We start from the raw sequence: 17,847 nt of genomic DNA, 5'->3' as shown, positions 1-17,847 counted from the left end.
TCATTTTAAAGATTTAGCCTTGCAGAAGGTATGCGTTATGATTTATTTCTTCATTTGAATTGTCCACAATATTGATAGTGTTGCTAAAAATAAACCTGCACTGTGAGAACCCCATTTTGATTACCATGAAACATTAAGGGCATTGACTCAAATAATTAAGGGCATTGACTCAAATAATTAAGGGCATTGACTCGAGCTCATGTGTTTGAATTCTGTAGTCTGGAAATATCACTTGTATAAACAAAACAAAGAACCCCATTTTGATTACCATGAAACATAGAAAGTAGAAAATGTTGAAATATCTCACATTGGCCTTATAAAGAAAGAATGAAGTGTTTAAATATCCTAACCCCATTCAATCTAACATCAAGACATTTTGTGATAAAACTCCACACTAACGAATTGTACAAGTGATAATTAACAAGTTAGGGATAATATTAATGTTGTTGGAAGTGGGCCTATGACTCGTCTCTCTGATAATTCTATAGAAAAACCCTTCGTTCTTTTTCCCACGTCGAGGAACCATTCTTTCTATTATCTTTAAACATGTTTTTGGGTGCTAGCCTTTTAATTAGTTCAGTCAAACCCAAAACCAAAGCATCAAAGACCAAAATATGCTTAAAGGTTAAAACTTAAAACTAATACTATGTTTCAAGCGGAAAGGTGCGAAGTTTTTTGGAAGGAGCCGAGCCAGTCATCACTCATCAGCTAGTGAGATTTATAGCCTTCAGTTCTGGTCCCAAAGCATCCAAGATATCATTACGTTCCAAATAGTAGGGGTTACTTTAGGCATTTAGGGGGAAGGCTAAGCATACAAAACATATGGGCATTTGATATAAAAGGAAGAGCATGTTTCCTGGGTTGTTACTTTAGGCCTTTAGAGGCAAGGCACGCACCGAAAAAATTATAACTTCTGGAACATAAAAGAAAGAACATTTTCGATTCTTTTGATTACAGTAATAGATGACCCGAAGCATAATAACAAGTAAAATGATGTACACAAGAGGTAGGCTTTCAAAAGCATGATAACATACTCAGCTATTAAAGCCCAAATGAAGCAAAATTATCTGCTAGAAAAATATCGTTCACGATCCAAGACATATAGTTATCCATCAAAGCTATTCATGCATTTAGCGGGTACGTGTAATAAACAAATTAGCAAAACATCTCATGTTTGTTCTTTTGAATTGAAGCATTCAAGGTTTATGATTTAGTTCAAAACTTTATCTACGTAAAAAATTCTCTAAAATATGATATAAAACAGTTATAGACATTAGAGGGATCTAGATATTATACTTCAAAGGTTGGAACCCATTAACGATGAAGGTTTTTCTAAGTCCAATCTGATGAATCTTGATGCAAAACTTGATATTTGGATTTTGTTGGTGGATTACCAAACTCTTTTGGTCATTTACTCGCACCCCTTCTTTTAGAATCTTTAAGGAAAAGAAGAAAAGAGGAAGAAGATGGAATAATTTGACGTTGATGTGTGAAACAAAAGAAAGAGGATCTGTTTTGTTTTGTCCCACATCGACCAGCTGAGCATGGGCAACATTCTTTATATACTTGACACGTGTTGATTAGATCGCCGAGTTCAGTCGCGTGAACTTGTGACCCAAGTGGGGGCATTAAGGATGGTCTGGAAGCGATTGAGTGGTGGACAACCTGGGGTATGTGTGAATACATTTGAGGGGCTTAGTGGGCCCTTGTCGGCGTGCCACTGTGGACCCAGGAGACACAGGTGTTCGCGCGCGTGGTATGTAAGAGAAGCGGTCGCCCTGAAGCGCGTAGGCCGGAGCCGCTGGCCAGAAGCCCAGCAGCAACACAGTTGTTTCCGGCCACTGTCGATAAGCACAGCGGCGGCGATACAGTCCTTCCGCCTTGTAAAAGAGTAGCTGGAAGATTTCTTTACCCCAGTGTTGAGTAAAGCCCGTTGGCTTATCAGAGCAACGGGGGCTCTTACTGCTGAACTCCTCCTCCGCAGTGGATCACACGCCGGCACCCCTCATCTGTCCCACCACCGTAGAACCCGCTCCTCAATTCTGACCTCCATCTTTTTTTTTCTTCTATTTATTTAACGTTTAATTTTGTTTTCTAAATACTTTTTATTATAAAGTGGTCAAAGTAGTGATAATACCTATAGTTCAAGGTCATTAATTACAAAATGGTCTTAATAACATTAAGCGAGTTTGCATTATAAATGGTCCCTAAAAACTGAGCTACCTCTTTAAAGTAATGCATCGATCAAAAATTGACCAATATCGTCTCTGAATATAAATCGGCAAATCAATATCGTTTTTTCTAGAATTTTGTCAAAACTTCTTATTACTAATGTAAAATGAAATACCTACCCATGCTCCACTACACAATTACTAATTAACACTAAAATATCAAAGATGTAGTTTAAGGCTTATTTAGGCGTCTCATTTTTAATGGTCTAAAACAAGCCCACTCATAAAATGTTTAACCACTTTATCCAGTTGCTAAATAAATCAATGTTTTGATATAGTTTGGGATCGGTGCTAAATAGTCCAATCCTAGTCCTAGGACCAAAAGCCGGCCGGAGGGAGCATGGCTGGCTTCTCAGAACCAACATGAAAGGGCGTCGTTTCCTCTTCCTCTGCGCACCGCCGCGGCCTCCCGCTACCTCCATCTTTTTGCATCATCGCCTTCAGCTTCATCTGGCTATAAAGGCTCTCTGGTCCTTACAATGGCTATAAGCATGTTATCCACCAACTCCACACTCCCCTTCAACTTTACAATTGCCATTTGAACTTCAAACCTTGTTCCTCTTTGCCCACCAAACTTTCAATTTTGTCATAAGTTCGAAGGAGCGCCCAACCCTGGAAGTGAAGTACAGGGGGAACCGCCTTCGTGAGGTCCAAGGTCAAGTACTCTTTCACATCAATGGAACAAGAAGCATGCAGAAACAAACACAAAAACGAAAATTGATAAATCACAATAATACTCCGGAATATACAAGAAAAATCTCTGTTTCTATACCTGTAACCCGTGCCTGATTTCATTACTTGGTGCATAGACAGGAAAACACAGACAAAATACCATACACCTACCAATACATTAATACAAACTAAAAATATCAGAGAGACAATACACGATATCGACAACTCTAGAAACATACCACAAATTTCTACCTACCAAGTTATAAATTAAACGAAAAAAATATGAGTTCATATTCAAAGCAGAAGTGGCCTAAGAATGCTGCTGCACGAATATGGTAATGGCATTAACGCTACTGCTCCATGGCCATCATAGACAAAACGTCTGGTTCATGTCCGTGAACTCTCAATCGATATATGCAAGTATGAGAAGGGCTTCCATGGTTGGATGTGAAGTCCAACCTCACTGTGTCAATGAGGCCAGACACTGCCGAGCCCATGATATTGAATGTCTGGGCATTGCTTTTCTCAAGGTCATAAGAAAATTCGGCGAGGCGAAACATCTCTGTATAGACTTCTGGATTATCCCCCCCTTGCAGCCACCCAGAGATCCTGCAGTCCTTGGGAGCACTCGATCTGTCATAAGCGACACTCTGTTCAAATATAAAAACAAACATGTTAGCATATTTTTTAAGGACGCTATCAATGAACACAATAGAAAAGAAAATCAAGGACAAAGAGATCGGCAAAAGAACACAATGGTGGTGAGCTGAAATCAGAATACTTGTGGAGACAAGAAAATGCTTTTACATGTTAGTTGGTTCACATGACATGGTACTCCAACATTGCAATAGATGTTAAAGCTTCCCCATAGCCAAATAATATAGAAATCAACAAAGTAACCAAAACCATAAAAGGAATTCAAACTAATCCTACAGAGTGGCATTGTAAAGGAAGTAATATATAAGCAAGTCCAAAATTTATTGTAAACAAAGTTAATTACAGAGTACAGTTATAGAATCAGTAACTATTCAGTTTCGTTTCTTGCTTAAATGCTTAATCGATGTCTACGCTCAAAGCTTCCAAGTAACCAAATAAGACAGAAATCCCCACATGTTTAACTAAAGATATTTGGAAGGATTAACTACAATATCTGCAACCAATTTTGTTATGCCAAACCATACGACAAAGGGAATATGTAAATTTGTTTATATATCTAATCCGAAAGGTAATTATTTGGTCCAGTAAGGACAGGAAAAATAATTATACAATCAAAATACATCCCAATATGGGTAAAAGAAATAATCAGAAACATGTTCCCACAGACTAACATTATCACGTTTTAATATTAATTTATCGCATATATTTAATATTAATTTCTTGCATACGCAAAGAAAAACATTCTTGCAACTAATTTTGATTCCTAACACCTTATTCTTAATTTAATCCGCAGTTAAACCAAAATATCATGCCCAATAGAATTTGGGTTCAGTTTACGACACGAGCACATAAAATAACTATTCTTATTTGACCATCTTTTATGCACTGGTACATTACAAGTTCCAGTTCATAGTAGGCCTCATGAACCGCATCATTCGAGTGTCTGTAACTAGATGATTATGCTTTTCAATACTTTCCTATTTGCTTGCTGCTTTAGCCTACATTTTACAACCCAAGCCTTCCTACGATAAGCAACAAGAAGCTCATTCCTGAATCCCTGTCACCTACCGAAACTAACATACGATATCCATCCACATATTCACTGGCAAATCAAACATATTTTTCCGACTAAGCATTTCCATATATTATAGGTCAAAGTCAAACTAAACAACATGGTGCATAATAGCAAACAGACAAGAACAAGTACACGTACAACTCTATCGTATGTTTTTGCTACATGAATTCAGAGGCTCCCCGACTATAATAAGACTTTATTTCAATTTTATCAGCCTACCACTCAGAACATAAATAGACTTCTTACATAAAATAAGGAGACTTGGAACTATCTATAAATATTAATATAATTAAGAGGATGTGTTTCTAAAAGATAGTAGGACAAAGGGTTCAATTGTGGACATAATTAAAGCCATTCCATAGCTTCAAAGGGTTTCAATTGTGGAACTAGTAAGGACTAAGGACCCCACAAAAAAATGGTTAGGCTTGATTCGCAAATTTGCCAACCTGGTTAGTGATCCTTAAAAATACAAGTGTGCGCATACACACACACACACAACACCCCCACATAGAGTTTGAGATTACTCTCCATGTATTGATAATTTTATTTTCATGAAAATGCTTTAGAGATTTATATGTTACACAAGCCACTATGTTTTGAGCTTTTATATTGGTATCGATTATACAATATAAAAAAACATGTAAGTCATTACAACACAGCACAAATATCTACATACAAATCAAGCTGTGAGAGAGCATACCACATTGCTTAAAGTAAAGGCAGACGAAACCCGCCCACGAACTAATAGCAGAAATAGCAAAGGATTTCAAATGAGTACAAAAACGCTTTCGACCTACTGAATGCGAGTCTTCAACAAAAAGGGGATAGCTCTACTAAATTGGTAACCATTTTAACTCTCTTGACAAATGGCTCAGAGCCTCAGAGTATTAAGCTTCCATGAAGGCAGGGTCTAGGGAGGGCAAGATATGCGCAGGAAAAGCCTGTTCTAAGTGATATTACCTAAGGTTAAAAAAAATCCAGCCTAAAGATAATCCACCTAGACTACTTCACAACCCCTTACAGAACTTCTGCAAATTTAAAGTTACATGTTGTACGAAATGACAAAAAATCAACTATCACCAACAAATTGACTAAAATACTTCAAAATTAAGAATTCATTGTCTAGTTTGGAATCTTGTAGTTTAACCTTTACTTCAGCATAACTAATAACCGAAACAACTTATTACCAAAAGAGTAAACATGTCAAAGTTCCGAGAACAGTAACTACAATAGATCTATTATTGCGTGAAGGTCTTTGACTATATATCTCAATCCCACAGTTCCTAGCACATTAGAAACTAACACCGAATGTAGGAGCCAAAAGAGTGACTTCTGGAGTTTGCAACGAATGTAACTTAGAAACTAACACCGATAAAGTGGCATTGCTAGTTGCTTCTTGAGTTTATCCAAAAAAGAAAGGGAAACACTTTTTACATCTCTTTTACAACAATTCTTTGATTTGAGAGAGTTTGAGAGAGAATTTCTCTCGAGATAGCTAGTTTTAGAGAGAGAGAGAGAGAGAGAAGGCTTCCCTCTCTAAACTTCTCTCCTTCCCTACGCTTGTTTTGTACTGCTGGTCGATTTCCATGCCACCCTTCGGGGCGGCTCTTCCTCCGTCGGTCGTGGCAGCTTCTTCACCCTTGGTGGTGAGCTTGTTCTGTGCTTTTCTTTGGAACTTCATGTTTTGTATTTGGGCCAATTGTGTGGGCTGCCTAGTTGGGTCTTGTAATGAATTTAACACTCACCACCGGATAGAAATATTCTTTGACTTTGATTGTATAGGATCCGATACCGTTAATTGTACAAAATCGGATATAAGTTTAGTTGTATAGGATCCGTCGAATTATCGGATCAAAGATAAGACGATCCGGCCAATATCCATCCGTTTACAGCTCTAAAGCCAAGGTTAATACTGTAGTTAGAATTGCAGCGATAGTGACACCCTACCATACTGCAAAATATACGACGTGGGTGTCACTGTACTACAAAAGTTTATGACTACGAAGTAGTGTTGTGACAGAAAAATGCATTGACAAAGGAGTTCTACTGCGCAGTGCAAAAATGCGTCTTTGTAGAGAAAAAAACAATTGAAACAGTGACACGTACCACTTGCCCCACTACATTGCAACATACTGACCTCCTTGTCCAAACAATTGTTATTAAAGAATTGTAATGCAGATGACGCTTTATTATAATGATGAAAAACATCAAGTTTATGCACTTTAATGCAAATTCGATCCTCACTGATTCTTTTTTCTCTAATAATTAACTTCTAGCCTACTAATGCTATCGCTCAACTAAAAAAAATAAAGATAAAAAGAATTGTCATCGTTTGGTTTGAAGTTTATGAGCGGTGGCGAAATAATACGAAGGGAAATAATTGTATGTCTTGTTTGGTTGGAAAGTTCCAAGTTATGTGCACAAAACTTTGCCCTTTTTCCCTTTTTTTTTTTTTTTTTTTTTTTGATCGAAAAACTTTGCCGTTTAAAACTAGGGCTTTAAATCCTTAGATCCATTTTTGTACCTAAGTTTGTTCAGATGCTTCTGCGTCTGCAACTATTTATTTGGATCAACTAGACTTGGACTTCTTATTGGTTTAGGGCCGAGTAAAAGTGTACAGGATTATGGAGCTTTTCAGGATGGACAATGCTTGTGTTCCTTATATGAAAACCTACTTATCCCTGAACTTATAATTAATGTCTTTTCATTGTTTGTTTGATACATATGAATGGTTTAATGATTTTCAAATTGAATGATTTTTTACCGATATCATTTTTAGAAAATGATAAAGAGAATGAACGATTTCAATTCTGATCTTCATTGTTTGATACATATGAATAGCTAAACGATCTCTATATTTAATAAATTTGTTTGCATATATGATCATTAGATAATGATAAAGAGAATGACTAGTTTCAATTATGATGTTCATACAGTAAGGAGACATTAATTAGTCCACTAAAACCCCTACCACATTAATTAAACATGGAACAAAACCAAAACATCAATTACATTGACCCGAAAGTGGTGAATTAATATGGTGAATAGGGTCAAAATTTTCAACTCATTACGTCTCAGGTTCAAACCCTCTATTCTCTCTATCTAGACCAAAAAAACTTGTAAAATATACTAATTTCCAAATAATGTTCCGAAATTTCCGAGATTACCCTAACTCCAAAGTTTTTGAAAATTCCAAATTTAAAAATTGTGTTCCGATCCAGTCCCAGTCCAAAATTTCGGATTGGATATTGGTAACATGGATTCTGATTCTGAAAAACACCCGTACATTGGCCTTAAATATTTGACACTCAACTTATAACTAAAAGGGTTCGATTACCAATGCAATGCCAATTTGCATACAAAGTTTGAAACTGAATGTGCTGCTTAATACTATAATCCTGAACTTAAACTACCATATGGTGTATTCTCAGCTTCACCACCACCGACCTAAAATGTTTCGCCCAGTTAAACACGTTGAGATCATAGATGAGACCGGGTGGCTTGTGAATCAAGCAATTTTATACCATCAGCTCCATTCTCTGTTGACCCAAATTTAGGCAAAAGAAATGGGAATGTCTACAAATAAATATTGTAACCAACACTTTAATAAATGACGAGAACAAAGACAGCAGAAATTCACACAATAATCTGTCACCTATTCATATCTGCCCTTCAACTTGTTAGGAAATCCGAATATATCCAAAGCCGAGCATCTTTGCTGTGAGAGAACATACTTCATATTGCCCGCAGGAGAAGTCAACTATTTCGGTGCAGTACTGTTAAAGGAAAGTATCAGACAGCACAGCAAGGGTGTACAGCAGCAGACTAGCACATGGTGTCAGAGCATGTGCTCTGATGTATTACAGTATGGGCAGCTAGGCACGCCACCTTTATGTCTGTAGTTTATTGCATGCGTGTGTGTGTGTAAGATGTATATAAAACCATTGCAGCAGAGAATGAAAGATATAACAAAATATCAAATTGTAGATGGTATCAGAGCACCGATTCCGGTGACTCTTTCATGCTTCCGCCACCACAAACACAATACCCTCCAACATACCTCAACATTCCATCACTTGGTCTGGGCAAAATCTTTCCGCCAAAGCTGCACAGAAGCTTTATTTTCTTCCCAGACACAGAAGCTTTATTTTCTTCCCAGACACAGAATCATCACTTGATTATAACCAATCCTAGCTGCCATATCAATAACCACCGTAACCTTTACCATCACCATCAAGTAGTTTTCTTGCTCCTTCACCTTCGCCTTTCCGTAATCTCTACAGCTCTCCCACAAATACCATTGACCACAACATGACAGAACCAGTCAAACCCAAAAACAATAAATCAGATGAGAATCTCATGGAGTTCTCAGACCCATATATCATTCATCACTCAGATCACACTGGACTTGTCCTGGTTTCCAAAACTCTTGATGGAAACAACTACGGGCAATGGAGCCGTGCCATGCGCATGGGTCTCAGCGCAAAGAACAAGATTGGGTTCATTGATGGAACCATCAAGGCTCCCTCATCACTGGACGCAAATTATGCGGCCTGGAAAAGATGCAATGACATGGTTACATTATGGATTGTGAATTCAGTCCACTCAGACATAGCCGGCATCATCATGTACACCGAAACTGCTGCTGCAGTTTGGAGCGACCTCAGAGACAGATTCTCACAGGGCAGTGACTCGAGGATCTACCAGATTCGACAAGAAATTGTTGAAAATCATCAAGGGCAGCTCTCTGTTTCTGCCTATTACACAAAGATGAAGGCCTTATGGGATGAGTTAGCGTCATATCATGATCCATTAGATTGCACTTGCACAGGTTTGAGAGGACTTGCTGAACGGGAAGAGAAAGAAAGAGTTATGCAGTTTCTGATGGGATTGAACGAATCCTATGCAACTGTACGAGGCTCGATTCTGATGATGAGTCCACTACCTGATACACGCAGAGTCCATGGCCTTATTCTTCAACATGAACGGCAGATGGATGTGGCTAGTCGTCGCGATATGGGGACATCCTCGCATGCAATGCAAGTCCAGCGAACTTATGCATCATCCTCATCCAATAGCAAGACCTCCAACACCTTTTCACGTAAGTCATTCAAATGCACTTACTGTGATGGAGATGGACACTTGGTGGACCATTGCTATTACATCATTGGGTTCCCAGAAGGACACAAATGGCATGGAAAAAATGTGAAGCCCAGGAACAAGAGAGGAGCAGCCAACAATGCCGAGGCTATCACCCCTACCACAACCACCAAGACCAATGCTTCTGATGGTCCTACATTCACTACCGAGCAGTATAATCAAATCATCGCCATGCTTCGTAACGGTAATGGACAGCCACTTGCCAATGCAACAGGTATTTTCTTGCCTAAATGCAATATAGCACAAACAGATCCACATTCGAATCTATGTTGGATTGTTGATAGCGGAGCCACTGATCATATTTCTCATTCGCCACCAACACACAACATCATGGATGCTCAGCATGACTATGTTGGCTTACCAAATGGGGGGCAAGCGGAAATAAAAAGGATTGGTTCAATGAAATTGTCACATGAGTTATCTCTTGATAAAGTTCTTTATGTACCAAAGTTCCGCGTCAATTTATTGTCGGTTAGTAAATTGACAAGAGCTTTGCGATGTATAGTGACATTCTATCCTGATTTTTGTGTTGTGCAGGACATGGATACGAAGAGGATGATTGGCCTGGGCAAGCATTTTGATGGGCTCTACTACCTCACCCCGACACAAAATCCTCACCTTGCCAACCACATTTCCCACACCACAAATCTTTATATGGTCTTAAACAGGCGTCCAGAAGTTGGTTTCGAGAATTTTCTTCGGCTATCAGTGACATCGGTTTCTGCCAATCTAAGGCAGATTACTCTCTGTTCACCCAAGTCAAGGGTACTTCACTCACTATTGTATTGTTGTATGTTGATGATATGGTGATTACAGGCAACGACGAGACAGAAATCAAGAACCTAAAGACTTTCCTTAGCAGTCGATTTCGAATTAAAGACCTTGGACCTCTAAAATATTTCCTTGGAGTCGAGGTTGCACGTTCGAAAGCCGGAGTCACAATTTGTCAACGGAAATATACACGGGACATACTGGAGGAGACTGGGTTACTTGGTGCTAAACCCATGAAAGTTCCAATGGAGGCTGATTTAGTGCTAACACCCACAGGAAGCACTTCACTTCATGAACCTGCGAGGTATAGGCGCTTAATTGGCAAGTTAATTTATTTGACCATCACAAGACCGGAAATAGCATACACTGTCAACACGTTGAGTCAGTTTATGCAAGATCCGCAACGACACCACCTTGATGCAGCATATCGACTCCTTCGATATCTTAAAGGAGCTCCTGGGCAAGGTTTGATGTTTTCTTCCCAAAGTGAATTATCTTTAACTGGTTATTGCGACGCAGATTGGGCTCGTTGTCCCATTTCACGTCGGTCAGTGACTGGTTATTGTATTTTTCTTGGAAAATCACTGGTGTCTTGGAAAAGCAAGAAACAAGTTACAGTAGCTCGTTCATCCGCGGAAGCGGAGTATCGGTCCATGGCTACTGCCACTTGTGAATTAAGTTGGTTGAGGTATTTATTGGAAGATTTACATGTTAACCATCCTCAGCCAGCAAGATTGTTTTGTGACAATCAAGCCGCTTTGCACATAGCTGCAAATCCAGTGTATCACGAACGTACAAAGCATATCGAGATCGATTGCCACACAGTCCGTGAACGAGTTCAAAAAGGAGAAATCAAAACTTCTTATGTCAAGACGGGGGAGCAAGTCGCAGACTTATTTACTAAGCCATTACGTGCACCCATCTTCCATGCACATCTGGGCAAGTTGGGTGTGATTGACATTCACACTCCAACTTGAGGGGGAGTGTTAAAGGAAAGTATCAGACAGCACAGCAAGGGTGTACAGCAGCAGACTAGCACATGGTGTCAGAGCATGTGCTCTGATGTATTACAGTATGGGCAGCTAGGCACGCCACCTTTATGTCTGTAGTTTATTGCATGCGTGTGTGTGTGTAAGATGTATATAAAACCATTGCAGCAGAGAATGAAAGATATAACAAAATATCAAATTGTAGAATCTATCACTTAATGGAGAATTATTCTGCACCTCAGTGCTGCAAAAAACCTTGCATCATTAAACCTACGTCATCTCATTTGATAAGCAATACTGGGTATTTCTTCAAACTTTCAGTGGTTACGGTTACTGTTTAGTACCTGACAATACAAAAGGACGATCAGGGAAAGGACTTTTAACAGTAGGCAAAGAACTAACCAAATTTAGCTATAACTTACATGTTTCTCTGGTATCTAGCAGTTGGTAAAAGCTCTTCAAATTCGATTTTCATATTCGAGCTAGGCGATCCCTTCTTATTTTCATTCTCATTAACTACAACATCCACAAAAAATGCTGCACACACTGGCCGATGGTCAGAGAACTGAGACTCTCCACGTATGTAAGAAAGTTGTCTAATCCCATTTCCATGCCATAGTATTCTATCACACCTGCAATTTTAAACGAGTCAAATAAACTTCTTTGTTAAAGTCAATTGGGTTCCGTAAGTACATTCTTTTCTTCCAGTCGACCTACCAAGCTGGTGTTCTTCTTTTCTTTTTTGATGTTTTTATCTCTCCAAAATATGTGTCTGAGTTATAAAAGTATTTGTAAGTAGGTAGAAAGTAGATTTTCCCCTCTTTCCATCCCTTGAATACTCGCCCTGCTTCTCTTTCGATCTTGAGCTATATATGCAACCCAAAACAAAAATTATTAGTACACCATGAGAGAATGAAATGTGATCTGCTTGTAACGAAAAACGAATCTTATGTTGTACATGTAGTTCAACTCCAACATAAATTTCTTATTCTTTCAAGGCAAAATCAGTTACCTGATCTTTGTCAAAAAGTGCATCCCAGTCGTTGTCCATCAATAGCTTTTGGGTTTCAGAGTAGCTCAAAGCAATGCGGTAATTCAAGTCCCCTAACCATATGACCACACTAGATCCATTTGCAAAGAGATTAATCAGACAATCAGGGTCAATAAATGTGAGAAAATAGTGTTGGATTATAAAAAGGATTCAGTACTTTAATAACAAGGTTGAAATATGCTTACTCATGTCCTAGAATTTTATCCGGCATCCTACTATGAGCCGTTTTGCAAATCTTCGGAAACTGAGTGCTTTTAAGAATCTCTAATACATCCAGATTTCTCCTAAGCTCATCCCCCTCTTTCTCCCCAGATGCCAAGTGACTGCAGACAAAGCAAAAGCTTGTCTGATGGAATAAGAAGCTCACAGATATACAGCCCTGCAACCAGTATACAAAATAATCAATGTACTGTCAAAGGTTTTTTTTTTTATGTATAACCGACATCCGGTGATTGTAAAAGTTTTAACAAAATACCTTGTTTCCAAGTCCCATTATCCCGCGACTGATGCAAGAGATCCTCAAGTGGCTAACATATTGTATATACTCTTTCCTCGCCCAAATAGTAACAAAAATTCCTACCATTTGCTTACTTGCTATAAGGCCGTACTTCATCTGGTTGGTAGCAGAGGCCATGGAAATTTCTGATATATCAAAGGCATTAGATCCATCCTCATCCGGATCTGAAGAAAGGTCGTCTTCATTTATGTTTGATTGTTGGCACCGAAAGCAAAAATCTTTACTTTGTTTCCTTTCTAGTTCAAAAGGGCAGTTGCAACTCTTCAACCTCCGTTTGCTCTCTGTCCTAAAAGTCTTACTGACCTTTTTAAGGGAAGGCTTCGAGGAAAATCGTGAACCACCTGCTTTGCTTCTTGAACACCCGTCAGGTGATTTGTTTAGTGACTGATTGATTAAAGCGAGCCATTTTGCTGCAGGTTCATTATCTTCTAGAACTAGTACATTTCCAGCATTTAGCGGAACAATTTCCTGGAAACTGATGGAAAAAAGCCTAAAAATTAATAAGATGAACAATCAATATCTTCTACAGAAGCACAAACAATATGGAATTACATTTTCATTTTAAAGGTTGTACCGAACTGATATGACAAAACAAAAAATACACGCAGAAGATAAAAGTCACTAGTTTCTTTCTACAGCGTGTGTGCCTCTCTTTTTGACACATTATCATACACTGTGACTCATATCACAGTCCGATGGTTTCAAAAACGAGTACCCAAATGTACAATTTCATTTGAAAAAATTGTCAAAATAATTTATCCGTTTGAAACTATAAAAATCAAAGGCAAACACAAAGAAAATGAAAAAAAGAATAAATAAAGAGACCATACCCCAAGACATATATGTCTGATTCATTATTAACCTGCAGAAAATCATCCAGACGAAGGCCACTATGAGGAGATTTCCCTCCCGCATTCCATGTCGCTACAAAAACCCTGAAACAAAAAACCGAGAAAACAAAAGCCAAAAATTAGCGCATATGCATTCTTGCCAGGGGATAGAAAGACAGAAACAAGAAATAGTTGTAGAAGATATTCCAATTACCGAAAGGACTGAACATATTGACCGGCAGGCATTTGAGACCCTGTGTCACTTATAGATTGAATGTCAACTGACGGGTTAGACTGCTGTGCTTCTGAAAGAGGATACAATTACGTAAAGACTTCACGGTAAGATGTCAAATATATAAGAATTGTAGGCTAAGCAAGACAGAAATTTTCTTTGGAAGTTAAAAAGGAAGCAGAGAGAGAGAGAGAGAGGTGGGGATGTGAGGGACATTTTCTATGCTTGCTAGTCGCTACCTTTCTTGCAGTAGCTTAGATTTGAAACATGAATATATTCTAAGATTACATTTCCATGGTGCTCTCCCTCTCACTGTAGGCATCGATATCTTTCTTACCAAAAACGCCATTTTTAGACCCCAAATGTCTTATATGGTTGGACCAATGTCCCTATCTTACAAACAGTTAAAGAAAAACAAATCAATTCGAAAAAAGAAAAGTAAATCACATCCTTCAAAAAGCAGATGGGATTCTATTCTGCAGTTCCAAAAAGAAAGATAACATCAACTATAATATAAGTCCCCAGTTGCAAGGAATATCCTCTCTCTCTCTCTCTCTCTCTCTCTCTAGATTTTCTCCAGTGGAAAACAATGGTGATAAGTGATTGAATTGAAACCAGAAAGAAACATATTTACTCACCAGAGAAATCCGAAGAGCCGCTTCCTTCTTTCTCCTTTGTGGTGAAGATTTTATGAATAAAAGACTGAAACAAAAGGGTAAAATCCAATTAATTAACAAAATCTGATTTAAAAAAACACCATTCTGTTTGCCGAAAGATCCATTTTTTTATCTACAAAATAGAAAAGACGAAGAATTTGGAAACAAAAATAAGAAAAAGGAACCTTCTTTTTCACGTCTTGATTGCTGATAGTCATTTCCGAAGGTGCAACTTTTTCATCAACTGTTAGTCACAGACCTTCACAAACCTACAGATAACAGATTAATACTGCAATTAGATCAAAACCCTCCTAAACGGATAATTAAATTGTCAAAAAAAAAAAGGAAATTTCACGAATTGGACAAAATAAATTATAGATTAAAAACAAAGAGGACAGCATGAGAATAATGGTAAAATATTGAGATTGAACAAACGAATACAATTCCCAGAGAATAAGAATCTAGTTACCTACATCCAACAAATAGCATCAAACACAAACACCCAAATGCAATTCAGTTTCAGATGACAGAATAAATAGAACATAAATTACCAGAACTTGGTGAAGGATTGACAGTCATGGAGGAGGAGGAGGGATGAGATCTCTGTAAACTTATATAAATACAATATATATGATATATGTACATATTATTATAAAGAAAGAGTGGCAATGGCAACAAGAACAACCAACCCATGAAACAAGTTGACAGGCAACATGGGTTTTCTCGAGAAAGTCAACTGGACAAAGCGATTCCCTGTTCCTTGCCTTGATAAAATATTTGGATTTATTTGTTTAATTTATTTTTTACTCCAGAAAAAAAAAAAAAAAAAAAAAAAAGGAGATGGAGAATTGAACGTGATAAGACTGACAAGGAGACCTGCATATTCTATGTGGATGGCTTCAAACTTCCACCTCTTGTTCTTCTATAGTTGGTGTTTCAAGAAAAGTCCTCTCCCTTTGTTTTTTGTTGATGGACAATACAAACAAAGACAAATGCAATAAATAACTTCACGAGCGAAACTTATTAGTGTTTTTAATATATTTTTATTGATTTTAATATATATATATATATATATAAGTTACGATTCGGAGACACATCGCTTTTCACACATTTTAACACTCATTTGATAGGGCTCACTTCGTAATGTATTTCAATGATCCGAAACGTCGGTATTTAGTACATCATTCATAAATCATCCTTACTAAAAATTTAGACAAATCCAAAATAATTATGAAATTCATTTGTAGTGAAAAAATGGTCGAATATGGTTCTACAAAGAAACACTAAATTTAATCCAACCGTATAGTAGTTTAGATTTGAGTGATTTTTAGTGTACATAATTTTTTAGGTAAGATGTAAAAGATAGACAGTTAGGTTGTTGAGATACATTACTGGATGGGTCCCACAAAAACCTATGTCAAAATGTATATAAAAAACGTGATTTTATATATATTATTTATTATTTTTAATATGTTTCTTTAAAATATTTATATATTTTTTGACATTTAAACGTCATTTCTCTTTGCAATTTTTTTTTTTTAGAATTTTCTATAAACTTTATTGAAACGAAAAAGAAAATGACAATTCAAGTATTACAATTTCTTTTTCAATTAATTTTTTGTGACATGGAATATGTTATTAAGAAAGCAAATTTTCTATCAGAAAGTGATTTTACACACTTTTTAGCTTTTGATTTCACTCTTTATTTTTGACAATTGAATTGAGTAAATCAAACAGAATCAACGAACATGATTAAACATATGTGTGAGAGGTTTGAAAGAGTATATTTATATTCCCCTTTTTTAGCTGATGCTAGCACTAGTATTGGTCTTCATGTAAAGACACTCGCATTTGAGATATGTCTGTCAAACTAAGGCGAGATTTGTTTTTCTATTTGATTCTGATTATCCTTGTGGTTGTTTTTATGGAAACTTGCCCTTTTTGATAAAAAAAAAAACAATTTATAACAAAATTAAGTATAACAATCTGAAGAAATAGAAAGGTTCTGCAACTCAACTTAAAAAAAAAATGATAGCAAAAAAAAAAAAAAAACACGACGTTAAATATATGTAAATCTTATCAGTCACTAATTCCGACATAACTCTCCAAATAAATTTAAACACAAAACTATAATTATATATGTGCAATTAGCAAGTAAAATGCTAAACATTATTGTTTTTTTGTTCATGGGAAAATTTTGAAGACAATGATGAGGGGGGTCAAAAGAAAGAGTGGGGAAGAGAAGAATGTGAAATGTCCCATCAAATAAAGTCCAGACACAATTAGTTGGGAATTGGGATTTAAAACGTTGAGTTTTATGTCAGTTTGTACTTTGTTTTCAGCTCCGGAAGAAAGTTGGTTTTGAAAATGCGGATTTCTTTCTTTTAATTTACCAAATCAGGGAATTGGTTCTATTGAAATTTAGTTCAATAGTTAAAATTATTATAATTTTTAAAGTAGACCTCTATTTTTAGCAATTGAATCAAATTTCAATTGTACAAATTCTCTAATATAATGAATTAGAAGGCAGATATCTGAAAAAATCCCTTTTCTTGAAAATCTACATACTACTTGTTTCTTCATCTCTCGAATAATTGAACTATTATGACGAAATCATCGGCATAATTATTTTTAAATGAGAAAAAAATCAATTTGGTACTTTGTTCTTAAGTTTTAGCAGATTCTGGTGATGGTTTTCGTGCGTCCCACTTTCTAGTGCATTAAAATTTGATGGGAGAGAGAAACAAGAGGGAAGGGTTTATTAAATGTCTTTTTTATTTTTAATTTTGTGTGACAGAGGAAAAAGAGGCCCCACGTGTGTATGTGTGTGTCTCCGTCAAACAGTCAAACTTGGGGAGGCTTTGTTTGTGGGTAATGGTTTCCTGGCAGTACGGCAGGCGCTGCCACCGCTGCCGCCAATATAATAATCTTAATATTCCCCTGGCCGGTCCCCGGTTCGGGCTTTTGGGGCTCATCGTGCACTTTGCCAATTGTCAATCTTTCTTT

At 37.2% G+C, this 17,847-nt stretch overlaps 2 protein-coding genes across 3 annotated transcripts; one reads left to right on the top strand and one right to left on the bottom strand.

The window, feature by feature from the left end:
* The first annotated feature begins 9,001 nt into the window (after nt 1-9,001).
* On the top strand, nt 9,002-10,434 carry LOC148698370 (uncharacterized). Its single transcript, XM_088681838.1, has 2 exons — nt 9,002-10,009; nt 10,333-10,434. The coding sequence occupies exons 1-2, from the start codon at nt 9,100-9,102 to the stop codon at nt 10,374-10,376; spliced, it is 954 nt and encodes a 317-aa protein (XP_088537964.1). The 5' UTR covers nt 9,002-9,099; the 3' UTR covers nt 10,377-10,434.
* A 1,305-nt stretch (nt 10,435-11,739) lies between these two features.
* Nucleotides 11,740-15,753, bottom strand: LOC137747428 (type I inositol polyphosphate 5-phosphatase 10-like). 2 transcript variants are annotated; one of them, XM_068487533.2, is made up of 11 exons: nt 15,393-15,753; nt 15,027-15,110; nt 14,824-14,887; nt 14,168-14,258; nt 13,954-14,058; nt 13,082-13,598; nt 12,792-12,985; nt 12,568-12,676; nt 12,273-12,421; nt 11,978-12,187; nt 11,740-11,899 (listed from the first exon to the last, which is right to left on the bottom strand). In XM_068487533.2, the coding sequence occupies exons 2-11, from the start codon at nt 15,057-15,059 to the stop codon at nt 11,893-11,895; spliced, it is 1,479 nt and encodes a 492-aa protein (XP_068343634.1). In that variant the 5' UTR covers nt 15,060-15,110; nt 15,393-15,753; the 3' UTR covers nt 11,740-11,892. The 2 variants fall into 2 exon arrangements, with proteins under 2 accessions (XP_068343634.1, XP_068343635.1); XM_068487534.2 differs by having other exon boundaries at nt 15,027-15,100; nt 15,393-15,517.
* Between the last annotated feature and the right edge of the window lie 2,094 nt (nt 15,754-17,847).

Source organism: Pyrus communis, chromosome 2, assembly GCF_041283825.1.
Source record: "Pyrus communis isolate YQ-2024b chromosome 2, ASM4128382v1, whole genome shotgun sequence".
NCBI classification, from domain to species: Eukaryota; Viridiplantae; Streptophyta; class Magnoliopsida; order Rosales; family Rosaceae; genus Pyrus; species Pyrus communis.
Note: the sequence above shows the minus strand (reverse complement) of the source record. Positions and strands in the feature narration are given on the sequence as shown.

Excerpts from the sequence above, each read along its gene's own strand:
- LOC148698370 (XM_088681838.1), top strand. The coding sequence starts at position 9,100 with ATGCGCATGGGTCTCAGCGCAAAGAACAAGATTGGGTTCATTGATGGA. Across the intron at positions 10,010-10,332 it reads GCCACTTGCCAATGCAACAG|GACATGGATACGAAGAGGAT; the intron begins GTATTTTCTTGC and ends TGTGTTGTGCAG.
- LOC137747428 (XM_068487533.2), bottom strand. The coding sequence starts at position 15,059 with ATGACTATCAGCAATCAAGACGTGAAAAAGAAG. Across the intron at positions 14,888-15,026 it reads ATCAAGACGTGAAAAAGAAG|TCTTTTATTCATAAAATCTT; the intron begins GTTCCTTTTTCT and ends CTTTTGTTTCAG. Across the intron at positions 12,188-12,272 it reads AAAAGAAGAACACCAGCTTG|GTGTGATAGAATACTATGGC; the intron begins GTAGGTCGACTG and ends TTAAAATTGCAG.